This window comes from Ictalurus furcatus, chromosome 24 (genome assembly GCF_023375685.1).
Source record: "Ictalurus furcatus strain D&B chromosome 24, Billie_1.0, whole genome shotgun sequence".
NCBI lineage: Eukaryota > Metazoa > Chordata > Actinopteri > Siluriformes > Ictaluridae > Ictalurus > Ictalurus furcatus.
In genome coordinates, this window is record NC_071278.1 from 7,434,740 (window position 1) to 7,457,511 (window position 22,772).

General features: G+C 42.5%; 1 protein-coding gene across 1 annotated transcript in view; it reads left to right on the forward strand.

Annotated features, from left to right (window-relative positions):
- Nucleotides 1–22,772, forward strand: part of LOC128600153 (dedicator of cytokinesis protein 7) — a 54,609-nt gene that overhangs the window by 25,962 nt on the left and 5,875 nt on the right. The window contains exons 16-43 of the mRNA XM_053612380.1: nt 2,840–2,910; nt 3,020–3,158; nt 4,394–4,495; nt 4,595–4,681; nt 4,771–5,002; nt 5,098–5,262; nt 6,603–6,775; nt 7,138–7,239; nt 10,272–10,361; nt 10,536–10,631; nt 11,156–11,296; nt 11,401–11,514; nt 11,602–11,772; nt 14,886–15,025; nt 15,142–15,311; nt 15,416–15,564; nt 15,996–16,178; nt 16,421–16,547; nt 18,593–18,677; nt 18,862–18,958; nt 19,066–19,200; nt 20,190–20,342; nt 20,474–20,632; nt 20,723–20,823; nt 20,944–21,136; nt 21,682–21,825; nt 22,183–22,314; nt 22,592–22,606. Coding sequence (XP_053468355.1) covers nt 2,840–2,910; nt 3,020–3,158; nt 4,394–4,495; nt 4,595–4,681; nt 4,771–5,002; nt 5,098–5,262; nt 6,603–6,775; nt 7,138–7,239; nt 10,272–10,361; nt 10,536–10,631; nt 11,156–11,296; nt 11,401–11,514; nt 11,602–11,772; nt 14,886–15,025; nt 15,142–15,311; nt 15,416–15,564; nt 15,996–16,178; nt 16,421–16,547; nt 18,593–18,677; nt 18,862–18,958; nt 19,066–19,200; nt 20,190–20,342; nt 20,474–20,632; nt 20,723–20,823; nt 20,944–21,136; nt 21,682–21,825; nt 22,183–22,314; nt 22,592–22,606 — 3,666 coding nt within the window. The remainder of the gene's footprint in view (nt 1–2,839; nt 2,911–3,019; nt 3,159–4,393; nt 4,496–4,594; nt 4,682–4,770; nt 5,003–5,097; nt 5,263–6,602; nt 6,776–7,137; nt 7,240–10,271; nt 10,362–10,535; nt 10,632–11,155; nt 11,297–11,400; nt 11,515–11,601; nt 11,773–14,885; nt 15,026–15,141; nt 15,312–15,415; nt 15,565–15,995; nt 16,179–16,420; nt 16,548–18,592; nt 18,678–18,861; nt 18,959–19,065; nt 19,201–20,189; nt 20,343–20,473; nt 20,633–20,722; nt 20,824–20,943; nt 21,137–21,681; nt 21,826–22,182; nt 22,315–22,591; nt 22,607–22,772) is intronic.

A 22,772-nucleotide genomic window follows, 5' to 3' on the forward strand; every position in this document is an offset into this window, starting at 1 on the left:
TCACCATTTACATCTACGAACTGATAACGATCGGTCAGATAATACCTGAGCCAGGAGAGGACTGTTCCCTTAATACCAACAACATTTTCTAATCTATCAAGGAGAATAGTGTGATCTATAGAATCAAAAGCTGCACTAAGGTCGAGTAACACAAGCAGAGAGACACAACCCTGATCGTAGGTCAGTAGAAGGTCATTTACTACTTTAACTAATGCTAATAATGCTAGTAATCCATGTCCTTAGTCTGCTTGTCTTCAGCAAACTGTTTGCGGGCTTTCTTGTGCATCATCTTTAGAAAAGGCTTCCTTCTGGGACGACAGCCATGCAGACCAATTTGATGCAGTGTGCGGCATATGGTCTGAGCACTGACAGGCTGACCCCCCACCCCTTCAACCTCTGCAGCAATGCTGGCAGCACTCATACGTCTATTTCCCAAACACATCCTCTGGATATGACGCTGAGCACGTGCACTCAACTTCTTTGGTCGACCATGGCGAGGCCTGTTCTGAGTGGAACCTGTCCTCTTAAACCGCTGTATGGTCTTGGCCACCGTGCTGCAGCTCAGTGTCAGCGTCTTGGCAATCTTCTTATAGCCTAGGCCATCTTTACGTAGAGAAACAATTCTTTCTTTCAGATCCTCAGAGAGTTCTTTGCCATGAGGTGCCATGTTGAACTTCCGGTGAGCAGTTGAGGGAGTGTGAGAGCGATGACACCAAATTTAACACACCTGCTCCCCATTCACACCTGAGACCTTGTAACACTAACAAGTCACATGACACCAGGGAGGGAAAATGGCTAATTGGGCCCAATTTGGACATTTTCACTTAGGGGTGTACTCACTTTTGTTGCCAGCGGTTTAGACATTAATGGCTGTGGGTTGAGTTATTTTGAGGGGACAGCAAATTTACACTCTTACACAAGCTGTACACTCAGTACTTTACATTGTAGCAAAGTGTCATTTCTTCAGTGTTGTCACATGAAAAGATATAATCAAATATTTACAGAAATGTGAGGGGTGTACTCACTTTTGTGAGATACTGTATGTAATGTGTAGACTAGATATCAGAAGACTAAAGGGTACGTAGGAGGTAGTGGGATTGAAACAATAACAGAGACAGCATAACTGATAAGGTAAATATAGAATGATATATATACAATTTAGAGTGAGTGAAATTAAACATGTACAGTACATATATAATACCTTAGGGTACTCACTCTAAGTTAAGCCTCAGATAAAATATATACATACACGGAATATAACACAGCTTAAATAAAATAAAATCACATCCAGAATTAAAATGTCTTTTTCAATGTCTCTGCAATATCTTTTACTCTGAATGAAAGCACTCCTCTAGAGTATTTCATTTGTAGTCCTTTGCAGAAAAAGCAAAATAATATCAAATAAAAATACCGTCCTTCAAGACACAGTGGTTCTGGTTGGGTGACTCGCCATCAAACTGTTGAAAAATTGTTGTAAACTTCTTCCCATGGAATAAAAAAACCTGACCTGTATAAACAGTGTCAGAATAAAACAAAATGAAATCTATGTACAAAACCTATACATATTACACACCACGGTTTAAGTATTTTAAATGATAAATTACAGCCAGTATCCTTGTTATACAATTAAAATAAAAGACCTTTTGTATTGAACATCTGTCTGATTTTTACACAACTCAAACAAAATGGAGCGAACGCTGTGTGCATTGAAACATGTAAACAACTAACACTTGACATAACTGAATATAACTCACATTTATACAATGCGATTTAACAATTTAATAACTCAGAAGTAATGTGACTCAAAACACTTCTGGCATTAAATTCGAATTGACGCATTATTTACATGGCTAAATGAAAGAAGAATATAACCAAGTAATGCAACATGCTGCGTCGTAGCTGTATTAGCTTAGCATAGCACTCAGCACTTAACTAACTCTAGACTTAACTCACCAAGTTTCACGTTGGATAAAACTGCACACGGAAGTTCCTCAGCACTCCGACCGGCAGTAGTACTGTTTTGACCTTTGTTTTCACTCTTTCAAACAGTTAATTATAATATATAATTATAATTTAGGCTTTTTTCTCTTTTTTCTGTCTCCTTTTCTCTCCTCGCTTTGGCTGTGTGTGCCATCTGCACAATAAAAAAAAACTCTCCCGCTGTCACCTGTCAATCAAAGCGGGATCTACGTGTAGAATGGTGTTAATTGGTCGAAATTATCTACATGAAACATTTTAACAGGTTCAAATAACGTATTTGAAAGTATAGTGGTTTACGTTCTGCTTTATTTGTAATTAATCTATATTGTTTTAAATTCGGTTTTAAATATTTATTTATATACATTTTCTAGTGGGCTGCAACAGTTTCCCGATATAACCACACACTGAGACACGTCGAGACAGTTTTGCATTGCACTCAAATTATATATTTTTCAATAAACAAATCACTATAAGCAATGTGCAACTTGTGATACTAGAGAGTTCAGAAAACCCTTTTACATGCAGTTTTAATTGTTTTCAAAGATTTGGCAGAACAGAGTTATGTGAACCTGAATGATTAGAAATGCCTGCGTTTGGCAAAGTTATAGACCGACTCAAACGTGAACATCAACCAGAGGGTTGCTGGATAGGTCATAGAAGCTGTGTACACGTAGCTCTAGATTTAAGTCTTGACTAGTCCATGCTGAGATGTCTGAGAAACACAGTGTAAAGTTACATTGTCAGCAGAAATACTCTTGATAGCATCTGCTATTTTGTTTTTCGAAAAGTGTTGTGGTGTATGAATGTGCTGGTTTCAGCATTATGTGTTTTGATATTTCTTCTTTTTTTCCTGAAACAGGTCATATTTGGAAAATCCAGTTGTGCAGAGTTCAACAAAGAGGCATACACACCAGTGATCTACCATGATAAGTAAGAGCCCTGAAGTGATTACTGAAGATGAATGAATGAATGAATGAAGGAGTGGAGGTTTTATCATCTCTGTTTCTCACACACCAGTATGCACACTTTCTTTTCCCAGGGCTCCTGAATTCTACGAGGAGGTGAAGATGAAAATTCCTGCTAACCTCACTGACAACCACCACCTGCTGTTCACCTTCTACCACATCAGCTGTCAACCCAAACAGAACACTCTGCTCGAGACGCCTGTGGGCTACACTGTAAGAGCTCGTTTTTACCTTCCCGTGACCACAGCTTCATGAACAAAGCCCAAATAATGGTTTTCTCAGACATGTTGGTGTACCACATATGTTAAACAGTGCCCTCTGAAGCTATTGGAATGGGAAGACCAGTTCATTTGTTTATACACCAAAGACATTTGGCTTTGAGATGGGTCGTCGTCTTGCTGCATGATGAAGTTTCTCCCGATTCATTTGGATGCATTTCTCTTTAATTGGCGGACAAATTGTTTCTGTAATTCTTTCCGCTGCTACTATCATGAGTTACATCATCAATAAATATTAGTGAGCCTGTCCCAGAAGCAGCCATGACACTACTTCCACCATGTTTCACAGATGTTTGGGATCATGAGCAGATCCTTTCTTTCTCCACACTTTGGCCCTACCACTTTGGTAAACGTTCATGGTTCCAGAATGTTTGTGGCTTGTCTCTTTATTTCTTTCATTCTGACTTTCTGATTTTTTCTTACTGCTGATAAGTGGTTCTCATCTTGTGGTATGGCCTCTATATTTCTGCTCTCTAAGTCTTCTTCAAACGCTGGATTGTGATACCTTCACCTCTGCCCTGTGAAGGCTGTTGATGTCACTGACTCTTGTTTTTGGTGTTTTTTCACAGCTCTCACATTCTTTGTCATCGTTTGTGGTTGTTGTTTCCCTTGGCCGGCCTGTTTGGTGTGTGATTGCTCAGTACACCAGTAACCACTGGTTACTTTCTTTTCCATGACATTCCAAATTGTAATATTGACTATGCCTAATGTTTGTGCAATGGCTCTGATTGATTTTCCCTCTTTTCTCAGGCTTGCTTTTCTCCCATAGACAGCTCACTGATCTTCATGTTGGTTTATCCTTTTTAACAACACATGCAGTCTTCACAGGTGAAACTGAAGGCTAAAACCAAGAGTAAATGTTCAGAGCTGTTCAATGTTTAAACAGTCAATCTAACAGGTCACACCTGGGCAACAAGAAACACCCTGTCGGTATTTTTGCTCGCCTACAAATTGTGCTGTGTTCCATGTCGTTTAACACGTCTACGTATAAATACCAGGAAATCCAATCTGAAATTCTAAACTCTCTTATATTCATCTTTTGATCTCTATGTGGTTCCAAAAACAAATGAATTGGCCTTGCCGTTCCAATCGTTTCAGCGTGGACTGTAGGTCTATAAAGTTAAGTTGTTGATATAGTGAGGTTATGAGAGACTGTGCTATTCTCCACAGTGGATTCCGCTGATGCAGCATGGCCGTCTGCGCACAGGATCCTTCAGCCTACCTGTGTCCATGGAGAAACCCCCAGCCAGCTACTCCGTCCTCACCCCTGATGTAAGAATGTTGGTTCAGGGTCATTTTTATCTTTGGTCTGAATGTAAGTAAGATACGGGTTCGTATGTATATATTTGTGGTTGGTTGTGTGTGTTTTAGGTACAGCTTCCAGGAATGAAGTGGGTGGACAATCACAAAGGAGTGTTCAATGTAGAGGTGACAGCTGCTTCCTCTGTCCACACTCAGGTATCAAATATAGATGGCAACATATGCACTTACTCAGGACAAGGTCTCTGGGATGAACTGAAACTGTTACATAATTCGTGTGTGTGTAGGACCCATACCTGGATAAGTTCTTCACCCTGGTGTATGTCTTAGAGGAGTACTCTTTCCCGTTCCGACTAAAGGATGTGATCATCACCGAGGCCAATGTGGAGGCTGAGCTAAAAGCCACCATGGCAGCCCTGAAGTCAGCACTGTTGGATACCTGTGTGCGCTTCCTGCACCAGCTTCTGAACAAACTCATCCTCCTCATCGTCCACCCTCCTGTCATCGCCGGCCAGATCGGTGCGCACTCCTTTAATCCCTCGTATTTCTTTACACATCATCATACTGTTAGTTTTTCTTCCTAAACTCATTCCAACCTCCAACCCCCTCTACAGTGAACTTGGGCCGTGCAGCCTTCGAGGCTATGGCACTCCTGGTCAACCAAATTCATAAGAATCTGGAAGGGAACCAAGATCAGCATGGCCGCAACAGTCTGTTGGCCTCTTATATCCACTACTGCTTCCATCTGCCCACCACTGAGCCTGTGCCACCCCCTACTGGTGAGCCATCTGACCAAACTGTGCCAATACACTGATCTCTACTCATTGGGATAAGATTTACAGTGGATATACAAACTCTGCACACCCCTGTTAAACTGGAAGGGTTTTGTGAAGTAAAAGAACGGCACGAAGATAAATCACGTCAGTTCTTTTTCTTTTTATTTTTTAATGTGAAATTGAGAAGTATATAAATAAAGTGAAAAACATTCAGGAACTTTTTTAGGGGGATAAAAAGAAAGAGAAAAAACTTAGAATAACCTTTTTGCATGCATGTGCAAGCCCTTAAACTAATACTTTGTTGAAGCACCTTTTGATTTTATTACACCACTCAGAGCAGCAATATTTCCCACTCTTTCTTGCAAATGCATTCTAGAGCCATCAAATAGTAAGGGTATCTCCTGCGCACAGCCCACTTCGGGTCACCCCAGAGATTTTTAGTTGGACTCAGGTGTGCTGTGTCTGGGTCATTCAATACCACTGATCATCTTTTGGTTACGCCATTCCTTTGTTGATTTGGATGTATGCTTTGGTTCGTTGTCGTGCTATATTTGTAGCTATTCGTGATTCCCTCCACCCTGATAAAAGCCCCATTTCTGGCTGAAGAAAAGCAGCACCAAAGCACGATGCTGCCACCACCATGCTTCAGCATGGGCATGGTGTTCTTTTAGTGATGTGCATTATTTATTTATTTTTCAACTAAACATATCTTTTGTAATTATTATACCTTTTGGAATTGGTCTCATCAGACACATGGTTTGGGCTAATTTAGTTGTTTTTTTGTGAGAAAGGGCTTCTGTCTAGCCCACCCTTACCCCATAGCCCAGACCTGTGAAGAATACAAGAGAGTAATCAGTACTTGTCAGATGTTCCTGCAGCTCCTTTAATGTTGCCGTAGGTCTCTTGGCAGCCTCCCTGGAATTTTTTAGTCTTCTTTTATAAATTTTGGAGGGACTTCCTGTTCGTGGTGATGTCACTGTGGTGCTCCATTTTCTACACTTCACGGTGTTCTATGGTAGACTTTTTATATCCACTGTATTGCCTTTAACGGAATGTTACATAGATATACATGGGGGAATGTGGATCTGATTGGTTAGCCCTTTTTTTTTTTCTTGGCTTTGCTAAGTCTCAAATTATTGTATTTTGTATCCTATACAGAAAAATTCCATGACCCCCAGTACAAGCTAAAACATAGTCATTGTGTAAGCAGCCTGAAGCACAACTGCAGCAGTGTTCCTACAAATGTAGAGAAATTGACCAACTGAGTAGTCCTAGGGCAAGTAAACATATGTGGACAGGTTTTGAAAGGTGGAAGGCTGTTAACACCCCACATTTTTGCACAGTGAGTGGATCTTCCTATGAGCTTCCTATCCAATATGCAACGTTGTCCCGGGCAACTGCCCGCCCCAGCAGTCTGCTCCTGTCCCGCTCCAAGAGCATCAGCAACTCTAACCCCGACCTGGCATCCACACCTACCTCACCTGATGATGAAGTAAAGAGGATCATTGGCAGCAAGGTGGGCATCTTTCTCTCTTCTCCCATAGGCCCCTTCAGTAATTTCTTATTCTAAATTCAAAGTTGTTCTTTTAGGAATATAGATTTAATGCACAAAGGCTCTTTTGTCATTTTTCCTGTATAAAGTTGACAACTCCTGCCCTTCCATTGCGTTTCCTGTTTATGTGGGATGAAAGGAGCAGACTCCTCCAGATGTTGAAGATTTTATAACTTATAACCCTCCTCTACGCTTATTCCTAAATGCCTGCAGCCTGTTCATACAAGTCCAGTTTCTGCTTTTTCCCCTCACTTACTGATGATTATCCAGCTGACTGTGTCTCCTGTGCCGCTTTGTGTTTGTGTTTGTGACTGGTGAATAAGCAGGGAATAGACCGCTCTCACTCCTGGGTAAACTCTGCTTACGCTCCTGGGGGCTCTAGAGCCGTGCTCCGTCGGAACCCCAACTCCAGCTGTGAGCTAAAGCAGGTGCTGATACTTATCCTATACACGAGTATCACCCCAAAATTGTCCTATTAATACCTTATAACCCCATCATCACCCACCATTGTCCTATTAATACCTTATAACCCCATCACCCGACCATTGTCCTATTAATACCTTATAACCCCATCATCACCCACCATTGTCCTATTAATACCTTATAACCCCATCATCACCCACCATTGTCCTATTAATACCTTATAACCCCATCACCCCACCATTGTCCTAGTAATAACTTATAACCCCATCATCACCCACCATTGTCCTATTAATACCTTATAACCCCATCACCCACCGTTGTCCTAGTAATACCTTATAACCCCATCATCACCCACCATTGTCCTATTAATACCTTATAACCCCATCATCACCCACCATTGTCCTATTAATACCTTATAACCCCATCATCACCCACCATTGTCCTATTAATACCTTATAACCCCATCACCCCACCATTGTCCTATTAATACCTTATAACCCCATCACCCCACCATTGTCCTATTAATACCTTATAACCCCATAACATGACCATTGTCCTATTAATACCTTATAACCCCATCACCCCACCATTGTCCTATTAATACCTTATAACTCCATTGTTATCCATTATTGTCCAAATGAATAACTTGTACCCCATCATCCACCCCACCATTGTCCTACCATCCCCTATTATCCTGGTAATATCTTATGGGCAGAGAGCATGTCCACTCTAATGTAAGTGCTTCAGTCTTCTGTAAATCCTTTACTACTTTTACACCCTACTGCTCTATTAACAATACCCCTATATCATCCTCTCTTAATCATACAACCCTGTACCCAATTGTACCCCATACTATTCCTCTGCTGATTATGTGTGTGTGTGGGGGGGGGGGGGGTTGTTGTATTTGTCTCCATATCCAGTCAAATCTGCTCTTCTTTACCGCCTTCTCATCCCTATTCTTTCTTTCAGTGCTCTTTATCTTGCACTGTGTTAGTTAAGTCAGTCAACATACAGTAGTCTTACAATATAGAAATCCGCCCATTCTATATCGAGTCAAGACAATTAGAAATGTGTGAGGATTAAAATAAGTTGTTTTTAAATGTGAATGCCATTTTCCCATTATTTTCTTCAGATCATATGATGAACTCATCATATAAACCTTACAGTGCATCCGGAAAGTATTCACAGCACTCAACTTTTTCCACATTTTGTCATGTTAGTCTTATTCCAAAATGGATTAAATTCATTATTTTCCTCAAAATTCTACATACAATACCGCATAATGACAACGTGAAAGAAGTTTGTTTAAAATCTTTGCAAATTTATTAAAAATAAAAAACAAAAAAAAGCACATGTACATAAGTATTCACAGCCTTTGCCATGACACTCAAAATTGAGCTCAGGTGCATCCTGTTTCCACTGATCATCCTTGAGATGTTTCTACAACTTGATTGGAGTCCACCTGTGGTAAATTCAGTTGATTGGACATGATTTGGAAAGGCACACACCTGTCTATATAAGGTCCCACAGTTAACAATGCATGTCAGAGCACAAACCAAGCCATGAAGTCCAAGGAATTGTCTGGAGACCTCCGAGACAGGATTGTATCGAGGCACAGATCTGGGGAAGGGTACAGAAACATTCCTGCAGCATTGAAGGTCCCAATGAGCACAGTGGCCTCCATCATCCATAAATGGAAGAAGTTTGGAACCACCAGGACTCTTCCTAGAGCTGGCCACCCGGCCAAACTGAGCGATCGGGGGAGAAGGGCCTTAGTCAGGGAGGTGACCAAAAACCCAATGGTCACTCTGACAGAGCTCCAGCGTGTCTCTGTGGAGAGAGGAGAACCTTCCAGAAGAACAACCATCTCTGTAGCACTCCACCAATCAGGCCTGTATGGTAGAGTGGCCAGACGGAAGCCACTCCTCAGTAAAAGGCACATGACAGCCCACCTGGAGTTTGTCAAAAGGCACCTGAAGGACTCTCAGACCAAGATAAAGATTGAACTCTTTGGCCTGAATGGCAAACGTCATGTCTGTAGGAAACCAGGCACCACTCATCACCTGGCCAATACCATCCCTACAGTGAAGCATGGTGGTGGCAGCATCATGCTGTGAGGATGTTTTTCAGCGGCAGGAACTGGGAGACTGGTCAGGATCAAGGGAAAGATGAATGCAGCAATGTACAGAGACATCCTTGATGAAAACCTGCTTCAGAGCGCTCTGGACCTCAGACTGCGGTGAAAGTTTGTCTTCCGACAGGACAACGACCCTAAGCACACAGCCAAGATAACAAAGGAGTGGCTACAGGACAACTCTGTGAATGTCCTTGAGTGGCCCAGCCAGAGCCCAGACTTGAACCCGATTGAACATCTCTGGAGAGATCTGAAAATGGCTGTGCACCGACGCTCCCCATCCAACCTGATGGAGCTTGAGAGGTCCTGCAAAGAAGAATGGGAGAAACTGCCCAAAAATAGGTGTGCCAAGCTTGTAGCATCATACTCAAAAAGACTTGAGGCTGTAATTGGTGCCAAAGGTGCTTCAGCAAAGTATTGAGCAAAGGCTGTGAATACTTATGTACATGTGCTTTTTTTTGTTTTTTTATTTTTAATAAATTTGCAAAGATTTCAAACAAACTTCTTTCACGTTGTCATTATGGGGTATTGTTTGTAGAATTTTGAGGAAAATAATGAATTTAATCCATTTTGGAATAAGGCTGTAACATAAAATGTGGAAAAAGTGAAGCGCAGTGAATACTTTCCGGATGCACTGTACATGTAGATGATAAATATCTACACTAACTTTTGAAAAAGTAGATGGAAGTAGATATTTGGATCAGCAGGTCTCTGCTAATCTTCTATCTATATACATATGATTATTTTCTTAACCTAATAACTTTTTCAGTTGTCTTCCCCTTTGGAATTTGTGTTTACCAAATTTTCCTGGTGTTCATCAGTGCATGCACTTCCTTTCATCATTTCCATTTGTTCTTTCGCCCTCCTCATCCTCCTCATGCTCATTCACCATGGCCGCTGCAGCAGGCCAGTGAACGATCTGCTAACCGCATGTCAGCGTTCATCGAGAGCACCTCCTTACTTGCACCACCTTTGAAACACATGCCCAGGAAGGTAAAATTCACTCCATTTCATTTGCTTTCATATCTCTTGTTCATCTCATCATTTCTTTCATGTCACTAAGTGCGGGCTGAGACGGGGGTATGTACGTGTGCATGTGGGGAGGGTGCATGGATTTGTTGTATGTGTGCAAGTGCGTCTACGTTAATTAGTGCTCTCTCTGCCCAGCTGTTGCACGAGGAGCTGGCTCTGCAGTGGGTGGTGAGCACCAGCACAGTGAGAGAGGCAGCGCTGCAGCAAGCCTGGTTTTTCTTCCAGCTCATGGTAGGTTTCTCTCTCTCTCTCTCTCTCTCTCTCTCTCTCTCTCTCTCTCTCTATCTCTCTCTCTCTCACTCACACACACACACACACACACACACACACACACACACACTCTCTCTGAAGGCCAAGTTTTGGAATTTTAAAGAGTGTTAAAGAATGAAGTAAAAATCACCAGTGGTTTAGCCTGGGGATTGTGCCGTCTTGGCTTTATGCTAGATGTTGGTGGCTGTATCATAACTCACCAAATCTCACTGTAAAGAATGTACTATAGTTAGTTGAAGAAGTCAGCAACTTTGCTTTCCTCAGCTAGTGATGTGTCAGCATGAATATGCTCCATTTCATTTCATGGTATTGTTGTTTTATATGCTATGGTGTTGCACTGATGTTTATCTGATTATCAAAGCCTGGTTTATCTTTGTTTTTTGGAAAACAGAAATCTACACAAATCATCAGGGGAATGCATTTATTAACTGTGCACACGTTTGTTTTGTTTTTTTATTTGATTTTCTCTCTCTCGTCTCTCTCAGGTGAAGAGTATGGCTCATCACCTTTTCCTTACTTCCAAGCTGGACGTGCCGCGACGTCAGCGTTTTCCGGACCGTTTTGTGGACGACATCGCTGCCTTGGTATGCGCCATCAGTGCAGATATTGCCAGCAGACACCACAAGGTAGTGTTTGTAGATGAAACTTTACAATCAAGATCTCATTTCTAAGCCCAGTTCAGTGAATAAGCAGGAATAGCCGCTGTGTAAACTGTGTGTGTGTGTTTCAGGATGTGGAGCTTGTGGAAAGATTAAACAGCAGCCTGGCCTTCTTCCTCAATGACCTGCTGTCTCTCCTTGATCGGGGATTTGTGTTTAACCTCATCCGTACCTACTACAAACAGGTGCATACTACAAAGCATGCGCATGAAACATTCATTCTTGCATTCTTATTGACGGTATATTTGAACGACGTGTGTGTGTGGGCTTAGATTTCCAATAAACTGCACACAACGCAGAACCCAAGCTCTCTGATGGCTTTGAGGCTGGACTTCATGCGTATAGTGTGCAGTCATGAGCACTACGTCACTCTCAACCTGCCATGTGCTACCTTCAGCCCTCCATCCTCTCCATCACCCTCAACCTCCTCTACCACCTCTCAGGTACGTAGAAACACTCCTTTACCATGTGTTGACACTAGCCAGCAAACTGCAATGATTCATTTCATATGTATGTGCCAATCATGGAGCTGCAAATCTGGCAACAGTGTCGAGTGATTTTACAGATCACTGACAGAGTGATGAACAACATTTGAATTGAGATTCTCAGTTCAAGCCATCAGCCAGTTTAATGTTCAAAATTCATGGTGGGAAAAAAACAAAACGTGATCTCTGTGGCTTTGAATGGTTGTTGGTGCCAGGTGGGCTGGTTTGAACCTGCTAATTTTCACACAGCAGTCTCTAGAGTTGACACAGCTGACGAGAAGGCTACGGTAACTCAAATAACCACTCTTTACAACCATGTCGAGCAGAAAAGCATCTCAGAATGCACAAAATGCTCCATCTATGAAGCAGATGGGCTACAACCAAGACCACCTCAGCTGTCATCCAACAACAGGAACCTGAGTCTACAGTGGGCACAGACTCACCAAACTGTACAATGGAAGATTGGAAAAATGTTACCTGGTCTGAGGAACCATGATTTCCGTTCCGACATGCAGATGGGTATGGTCAGAATTCGGTGTCAGCAGTGTGAATTCATGGACCCAACCTGCCTTGTGTCAACAGTTGTCAAGAGGCTGCTGGTGGTGATGTAATGGTGTGGGGAAAGTTTTCTGGCACAAATCAGGCTCCTTAATACCAATCAGTTGAATGCCGCAGCATATCTGAGTATTGTTGCTGAATATGCGCGTCCCTTTATGGCCAAAATCTTCGTATGGCTACTTCTAATACGCGGCATCACAAAGCACTAGTCATCTCAAACTGGTTCCATGAATAGGACAGTGAGTCCAGTGTACTTCGGTGGAGTCCCCAGTCACCAGATCTGAATCCAGCAGAGCATAAAGAACCTGGCAATGCACTGCAATAGTCCAGCTAGTGGTGTGAGATAACGTGTGCATGTGTGTTTATATATTTATATATTTATATATATATATATATATATATATATTTTATATATATATATATATATATATATATATATATATATATATATATATATATATATATATATATATATGCACACACAGTATCTCACAAAAGTGAGTACACCCCTCACATTTTTGTAAATATTTGATTATATCTTTTCATGTGACAACACTGAAGAAATGACACTTTGCTACAATGTAAAGTAGTGAGTGTACAGCTTGTGTAACAGTGTAAATTTGCTGTCCCCTCAAAATAACTCAACACACAGCCATTAATGTCTAAACCGCTGGCAACAAAAGTGAATACATCCCTAAGTGAAAATGTCCAAATTGGGCCCAAAGTGTCAATATTTTGTCATTATTTTCCAGCACTGCCTTAACCCTCTTGGGCATGGAGTTCACCAGAGCTTCGCAGGTTGCCACTGGAGTCCTCTTCCACTCCTCCATGATGACATCACGGAGCTGGTGGATGTTAGAGACCTTGTGCTCCTCCACCTTCAGTTTGAGGATGCCCCACAGATGCTCAATAGGGTTTAGGTCTGGAGACATGCTTGGCCAGTCCATCACCTCTACCCTCAGCCGCACACTGCATCGAATTGGTCTGCATGGCTGTCGTCCCAGAAGGAAGGCTCTTCTAAAGATGATGCACAAGAAAGCCGGCAAACAGTTTGCTGAAGACATGCAGACTAAGGACATGGATTACTGGAACCAAGATAAACTTATTTGGTTCAGATGGTGTCAAGCATGTTTGGCTGCAACCTGGTGAGGAGTACAAAGACAAGTGTCTTGCCTACAGTCAAGCATGGTGGTGGGAGTGTCATGGTCTGGGGCTGCATGAGTGCTGCCGGCACTGGGGAGCTACAGTTCATTGAGGGAACCATGAATTCCAACATGTACTGTAACATACTGAAGCAGAGCATGATCAATATGCAGTATTCCAGCATGATGACCCCAAGCACACCTCCAAGACGACCACTGCCTTGCTAAAGAAGCTGAGGGTGAAGGTGATGGACTGACCAAGCATGTCTCCAGACCTAAACGCTATTGAGCATCTGTGGGGCATCCTCAAACTGAAGGTGGAGGAGCACAAGGTCTCTAACATCCACTAGCTCCGTGATGTCGTCATGGAGGAGTGGAAGAGGACTCCAGTGACAGTCTGTGAAGCTCTGGTGAACTCCATGACCAAGAGGGTTAAGGCAGTGCTGGAAAATAATGGTGGCCACACAAAATATTGACACTTTGGACTCAATTTGGATATTTTCACTTAGGGGTGTAATCACTTTTGTTGCCAGCGGTTTAGACATTAATGGCTGTGTGTTGAGTTATTTTGAGGGGACAGCAAATTTAGGTGACGTGATTAACATAGATTATTTACATTTATGTTTATGACTTTTGGCAGACACCCTTATCCAGAGCGACTTACAATTATCTGTTTGTTTGGGGTTTTTTTTGTACAACTGAGCAGTTGTGGGTTAAGGGCCTTGCTCAAGGGCCCAGCAGTGGCAGCTTGCCGATGTTGGGATTTAAACTCACAACCTTCCGATCAGAAGGCCAATGTCCTAATCACTGAGCTATGACTGATCTCGTTACAGTGGCCCCTGTCGAGGGGTGGGATATACAGTAATAGGCAGCAAGTGAACAGTCAGTTCTCGAAGTTGACTTGTTGGAAGCAGGAAAAATGGGCAAGTGTAAGGATCTGAGCGACTTTGACAAGGGCCAAATTGTGATGGCTAGACGACTGGGTCTCAAAGGGAACTTAGTGCAGAGTGCCTTCTGTAGAAAGAGGAGGAGAAGGTGTTAAGGGAAGAGTGATTGTGTAGTGTAGGAGGGAAGGATTGGCAGATTTAGCTAATCTTGTCAAAGAATGTGGTAAAGTCATCCGTCGTTTGGGAGGAGGTGAAGGAGGAGGAGGAGGGTTGAACAGTGAAGAAAGAAATGTGTGGCTCAGGTGCAGATTAGCTGATTAATATTCTGAGATCCAGACTCTCCTTCCTCCAGTAATGTCACACCAAAAAACAGCAGCATACATTTTATTTGTGCAAACAATAACACGTGCCTTGCTGATGACTATGCGTTAAGATCCTCCTACTGTTCTGACAGACTATGAAAGTTTCTCTCTCTCGTTTCCAGAGTTCAGCATTCTCGTGTCCGGTGCAGGATCAGGGTGTAGTCAGTATGTTCGAGCTGTCCGTGCCCTTTCGCCAGCAGCATTTCCTGTCTGGCTTACTGCTGTCCGAGCTCGCCCTTATCCTGGAACCTGATGGAGAAGGGTAAGACACACACTCATCACACACTCATCACGCACACGCGCACGCGCACACGCACACACTCACATCACACACACACACGCACATCACACTAACCTAATTCATTGTCACTCCAGCAGCATGTTCTTCCTGCACAAGAAGGCGATCAGTGCGGTGCACTCTCTCCTGTGCAGTCATGATGCAGACCCACGCTACACTGACCCGCAGGTTCGAGCCCATATCGCTCAGCTCTATCTTCCACTCATTCCTATCGTCACGGAGACGCTATCCCAACTCCATGATTTCACCGGTGAGCCAAAAAAAATATTTCGTACTGTTTTATGTCTTTTTTTTCCACCTTTATTTATCTATTTATTGTTTATTCCTTTTGTTGTTTGTTCATTTTTCCTGTAGATGCCTCGCCTCAGCGTGTACGCCACACTTCTGTAGTCCTTGATGACGGCGATCCAGAGAACAGCACCATTAATTCGTCCGTTGCTATGGCGATCGCCGGCTCGCCACTACCGTATACCAAAGTCAGTCCCTTCGTGCTGTCCTCGCTGGTGAGCCACAAACCTGTCTGTAAACTTTAAGTTCTGTGGGATATACATTCTTGTTTTGGTGCTGTTTTAATTTCCTCTCCACCAGAGTACTAATTTTTAAAGGCACTTCTTTTCCCGTCTGCAATACTACTCTCTGCCACTGGATGGCTTGGCCTTGAGCCCTTGGTTTTCACATGTGAGACAGCGAGTACTTTCACAGTTCCACAGTATTCAGTTAATGACCTGCATATGAAGGGGAGATGAGAGTTGCTCGGGTCTATGCATTGATAGGAGCATCCTTTGTGACTTGCCAAAAAGGGTCCCTTTTACTAGAAAGGAGTGAGAACAAGAGATGGACCGGCCTCTGCGTTGCTTGTGTGTAAACTGGCGACAATACAATGTAAAACAGTTGTATATACCCATGGTGTGTGTGTGTGTGTGTGTGTATTTAGGCGGGTCGTCCGTGCAGCGCGCTCTCCGCTGAGTGCAGCAGGACTCTCCTGGTGTGTGTTCTGTGGGTGTTGAAGAATGCTGATGCAGCCTTGCTGGAGCGCTGGCTCTCTGAGCTGTCTGTGCAGCTCATCAACCGACTGCTTGACCTTCTCCACCTCGCCATCTCCTGCTTCGAGTACAAGGTACTGCGCCTGTGGACTTGGAACTCGCTTATAATTGAAGTCTAAGAGTAATTGTTAAAGTTCACAGATCTTTTATGTAAAACTCTTACACTGTACTTATTCAATTAATGCTGTTCTTTTATATATTTTTATCCAATGGGGTGGGGGGGGGTGATACAGTAGGAAACAGTTAGCATTAATCATTCCCCTTTTCATGTTGTGGGTTTGGTCGGCTTGTGGCTTTACGTGTTATGTGAGCTCAGGGGAAGAAGGCTCTGGAGCGGATCAACAGTCTGACGTTTAAGAAGTCTCAGGACATGAAAGCCCGTCTGGAGGAAGCCATACTAGGCACTATTGGAGCCCGTCAGGAGATGGTCCGGCGCTGTCGAGGTGAAACTATATGTCTTTTTGTGGGTATGTGGATAGAAGATTTTTAAAGCTGTAGCTCATAACGGTACCCCCGGTTATCTGGTAGCATCAGTGAGGTATCTCACTACAGGACATGACCCTTCACACTGTCCCCCCAGAAGCAATATTTCATTCTGCCAGGATACAGTCATAACCTAAAGTCCTCTTTGAAAAATTTTATTTCAGTATCTCACTACGGGATATTATGATTCCCAATTTCTGGACGATCTTACCTGGAAGACCACTACCAAATGTAGCTGATGTATAGGCACATCATGTCTATAAAACCTTACAAATGTGCGCAGCGTTGACCAACTTGCCGCAGTGCAAATATCATGGCTCGATGTTCCCCAAAACAGGGCCTAGGGTGCTGGCTTTCCTTGTGTGGAATTGGTACACATGCCCATGTGGTGTGTGCATGTCACTTATAAGATTTTTTTTTTTTTCAACTGGGCACTTTGCAACATCTTTGCAACCCTCTGCTTTTTATCGGATTTGGGCCCTGCTGTGTGCTTATGAGAAGAAATTGGAGCTCTTCTGGGTGGGGAGGAGGCGTGATGCCGTGTGGGGTTCTCCTGGAGGTAAGTGGACGAATCCATTGCCTTCCATGTCGAACCAGACAAATACTGACCCTCCCTGGATGGGGTTTCTGTAGCAGATTATCGGAAAATGTATTTCAGGAAGACTGGCAGCAGCTGTCTTTCTGAGCACTTTGCTTTTGGCAGCCATTTTCCCCGCAGTCTTTTTGGCCAGGGAGTGCTGAACGTTTCAGCTACTTTTTGACAGACATTGTACAGATCTGTTCTGAGTTGTGGTGGCCCGTCTGCACCGCCACCCTCACTTTTTAAACATCACAGGCTTTGCAGACTGTTTGGAGGGGATAAAAGGCTCACTGTCAACATTATTATCATTGTCAAACTCGTTATATAAACTCACCCCCCCCACCCTTATACATCTAGAATACCTGTTGCATGACCATGGACAAATTTTCAAATCACCATAGAATCTCACTGATTGACCTAAAATTGGAAAAGTATGTGTGCGTGTGTGTTTATATATATTATATTTGGTGTTTTATTTGTTTTATAATATTTCTAAGTAACATTTGGAAAGAATAACAGGATAGTAATACGAATTATGTTTGGGGTCAATTTGACTCCAAGGAAAACAAACAGGATAGAGCCCTAAAACAGAGGGACACTTCTTGAATATTACAGTCGCAATCAAAATGATTCAACCCCCATTGCAAATCAGGTTTATTGTCAAAATTTACAGACGTCAAACATTCGTCTGCTTACGGCTAGCCCACTAGTCTACAAATAGTAGTCTTAGCCGCTCCTATTATCTTTGGGGATCCCAATCAATGTTTAACATCTGTAAATACATGATTGGCATTATTTATTTTTTTTGCTTCAGATTTAATGACTTTTCCTAGTTTAATGGGGACAACTCGATAAACATAAAAATCTATGAAATACCTGAACTGGCTAGGGGTAGAAAATCTATGAAATGTTGACACATGCTACAAAATGTGTACAGGACATTGAGAAAATATCGTCATGTTAATTTTATGGTTACTGAGTTGTCCCTATTAAATTAGGAAAAGTCATTAAATCTGAAGAAGAAAAAATAAAGCCAGTCATGTATTTACAGATCTTAAACATTGATTGGCCCCAAAGATAATAAGACTACTATTTGTAGACAGGCTAGCCGTAAGCAGACGAATGTTTGACGCTGGTGCAGGCAGCATTCATCAACCGAGCAGTTGTCTCACTCTGTGAACCATTCATCTCGAGCTCACCCCCTGTCATGCGCTGTGTCTGAGAGATTCTTCTGAAAGCAAGAAGGGGTTTTAAATCAATTAGGAGAAAGGCCCGCCTCTGTTCCACACGTCATGTCCGCCGGCCAGTCCTGCCAGGTGTAATGGGTTATTGCTTGTAGGGGGACGGCACAAAGTGGCATATCTAATAGTGATCTGCTGAACCGAAAGCTTGAACGAGAACTTATCTTATCTGTGTGGCCTGCAGAAAGGAGCCCTTATGGTGGCCAGGAGAATGTGCGATGGAGGAAGAACGTCACTCACTGGAGACAGAATGCAGACAGAGTTGACAAGTGAGTCTTTATTTTATTTATTCATATCTTCTCAAATCCAGGCAGAAATCCTGTATATTAATTACCCAAAGAGTTCATGTTGATGTGATGATTAGACATAAGCCAGTCAGTATTTCTGTGTGAAACTTTCCATAAATGTAGTGTGTGTGTGTGTGTGTGTGTGTGTGTGTGTGTGTGTGTACAGGACAAAAGCAGAGATGGAACAGGAGTCCGTGGTGGATGGAAACTTGGCAACTGAAGCTTCCTTAATAGTCTTGGACACTCTGGAGATCATTGTCAAAGTAAAGCTCTGCCTCATTCTGTTGCTCCTTGTTGCTCCTGGATAACCATACATAATTCTAAGTACTATAAACTTATTAAATTGCATTTGTGTGTGTGTGTGTCTCAGACGGTGGTGCTATCTGAGCAGAAGGAGAGTGTGCTGGGCGGAGTGCTGAGAGTACTTCTTCACAGCATGGCTGGCAACCAGAGCGCACTTTTTCTGCAACACTGCTTTACTACGCAGAGAACCCTGGTCTTCAAGGTGTGTGTGTGTGTGTGTGTGTGTGTGTGTGTGTGTGTGTGTGAATAGTAGTCAGGTTTGAGCAGTATGGAAAAAACATATCATGGTGCTTGATGACTACACTGTTTACACTTACCGGAAACTTTATTAGGAACTCTTTATTAGAAGTCATTCCCCACACCTGTAGACTATCAGCCTGAAATGCTGACACACGGCAGATTGGGTGCACGCTGTTGACACTCATTTCTGACCCTATAGTATTCATGTCACAGCAGAACTCGAGATTTATCAGACCAGGTGACGTTTTCCAATCTTCCGTTGTCCAGGTTTGGTGGGTCTGTGTCCACTGTAGCCTCAGATTCCCGTTCTTGGCTGACGGGAGCAAAACACGATGTGGTCGTCTGTTGTTGTAGCTCTGTGTTGTGCAGTCTGAGATGATTTTCTCCTGACCACTGTTGTAAAGAGTGGTTGTTTGAGTGACCATAGCCTTCTACATAGCCGTACTTCTTGAACCTCTCTCGTTAAAAGGCGTTTCCTCCCACAGAACTGTTGTTTTTTTCTGCACTGTCCTGTGTGTAAACTCTAGAGACTGTTGTGTTTGAAAATCGTAGGAGATCAGTAGTTTCTGAAGCACTCAGACCAGCTTATCTGGTACCTCCAACCAGAGATGACTCTTTCCCCATTCTGATTTTTGATGTGAACATTAACTGAATTTCTAGTGGAACTGGAGTCGCATGATTGGCTGATTGGATAACTGCCTGAACAACGTGTGTTCTTAATAAAGTGGCCTGTGAGTGTATGGTGTTTAGGTTTACTACTTTTTTTTTCTTCTTCTTTTTTTTTTTAACCCTAAGTACAATGTTATTTTTTTTAAATAACTCTGACTTGCTTAATGTTGTAAAAATACTGACAATAACCTACAGTATCTCCAAACAGTGTAAAGTGATGTGTTATATCAGCTGCCATTTTACTGTGTGTGTGTGTGTGTGTGTGTGTGTGTGTGTGTACAGTTCCCCGAGATGCTTTTTGAGGAGGACACAGAGCTGTGTGCTGATCTGTGTCTGCGTTTATTGCGTCACTGCAGCAGCAGTATTAGCTCTGTACGCAGTCATGCCAGCGCTTCCCTCTACTTGCTCATGAGACAGAACTACGAGATCGGCAATGTGAGACGCTCAGCCACGCATTCCCAATTTTCCCATAGCGTTACGTTAGCTTTATGATCTGTTTCGACGTGAAGGTGGGAGAACGTTTTGCTGAACAGAGAGTTAGTATTTCATTTGGTTTAATCCTACAGAACTTTGCACGAGTGAAGATGCAGGTTACCATGTCTCTATCATCGCTGGTGGGCACCTCCCAGAACTTCAACGAAGAACACCTGCGCCGCTCCCTCAAGACCATTCTCACCTACGCAGAGGAAGATCTGGAGCTTCGAGACTCACCCTTCCCAGAGCAGGTTCTTCTCACAAACCCTAACACACACACTCATTTTATGGTTCAGTATTACCTTGTAGTTCATTTTTTTTTCTTCGTTTTTTTCCGGCAGGTCCAGGACCTTGTGTTCAACCTGCACATGATTCTCACTGACACAGTGAAGATGAAAGAGCATCAGCAGGACCCTGAGATGCTGCTCGACCTCATGTACAGGTGAGCTGTCTCATCCTAGAGATGTACATCTATATAAAGTTAGACGTGGATGTACATCCGTATACCACTCTTGACATTTTACTCTTTTGATGTTTTTTTTTGTTTTTTTTTGCGTTATAGGATTGCCAAGGGCTATCAGAACTCTCCAGACCTGCGTCTCACCTGGCTACAGAACATGGCCGGAAAGCACTCCGAGAGAGGCAACCATGCTGAAGCCGCCCACTGCCTGGTCCACAGCGCTGCCCTAGTAGCCGAGTACCTCAACATGCTGGAGGACTGTCGCTACCTCCCCATTGGCTGTGTCTCCTTCCAGGTACAGCAACTTTGTTTGCCTCTATTTATAGAGTCATGGGAAAAATAAATTACACCCTCCTTCAATTCTATGTTTTTATACTAGTTGTCTGATCCTCACCACTCTTAAACCTCTAAAAGCAAATAAATAACCTCAGTTGACAGCAAAAAAAAAAAAAAAACACAACAGCAAAAAAAAAATTAAATAGTAAACCAGCCTTCAGAAACTAGGTAGGAAGAAATAAATACACCCTTCCGACTTCCATAATCATTAAGAGAGTAATTTGGGGGGTGTACTTTCTTTTTCCCATGACTGTTTGCGAAGATTTTCATAAACGTGAATGAATTACAAATGCCAGTTTTTCATGTATCCTACACTTGTTTACACCCACTATTTGATTTGATTGGTTAAAATTGTCATTTTCATTGGTCCTGAGCTACTTTATTCCAGTTTAGGTGGGTATATGTTATGGCTCATGTGGTTTTAAAAAAAAACAAATTGTTAAATACCTTATGTTTGGGTGGATGTGATCATACTGTGTTTCATATCTGGGTGTGGATGCATAGAATATCTCCTCTAACGTGCTGGAAGAGTCTGCTGTATCTGACGACATCTTGTCCCCGGAGGAAGAGGGCATCTGTGCGGTGAAATATTTCAGCGAGGTCGGACTGGTGGGGTTGCTGGAACAAGCGGCGGCCTCCTTTAACATGGTGAGGGCATTGGCTAACACTCTCTGATTCTGTTGAGTAGACCGTATCTAACCCTGGATATGATTTGTACTAGTGTGTGTGTGTGTGTGTGTGTGTGTGTGTGTGTGTGTATATATATATATATATATATATATATATATATATATATATATATATATATATATATATATATAAAAATATTAGTGTGTGTGTAATATGTGTGTGTGTGTGTGTGTATGTATATGTGTGTGTGTGTGTGTATATATATATATATATATATATATATATATATATATATATATATATATATATATATATATACAGACATGTACTAGATATTTCTTCTCTATAAATAAGTGGTGGTTGTGTGTACTCCAGGCTGGTATGTATGAAGCCATTAATGAAGTCTATAAGATTCTCTGCCCCATCCATGAGGCCAACAGAGACTTTAAGAAGCTGGCCTCCATCCATGGCAAACTGCAGGATGCCTTCAACAAAATCTACAATCAGGTCTGTTCAGTCAGTGCCTTTGTTTTCACACAGAATTTCCAACGCCACAGGATGCCTGCAGTCAGTAATCAAAAATTAAAGTGGCTACTTATGAGCGAAACGTGCTGACAAGCAGCTAGCAAGAGTTACCGCTCTTTCTCTTCTAGCAATTTCTAGGCATAGTATTCTTTGAAGGGTTTTAGTATTCAGAGGTTATTCATGATGTGTTTCCTGCTTTGTTGACTGATGCCCTTATTCTCTGTGTCCTCTCTCAATGTGCTGCTTTGATTGTGTGCAGAGTTCAGGATGGGAGGTATAACCCCTCTAACGTATTCATTTTACTGCATGTATCATAATATAAAATATCTACTTACCACTGTCACATGCCAGCATTTGTTCTCACACACTCCCCTTCCCTGTCTGTTGTGTTTTACTTTTTTTGTCCCCCCCCCAAATTATCTCCTTGTCCTGGTCTGTGC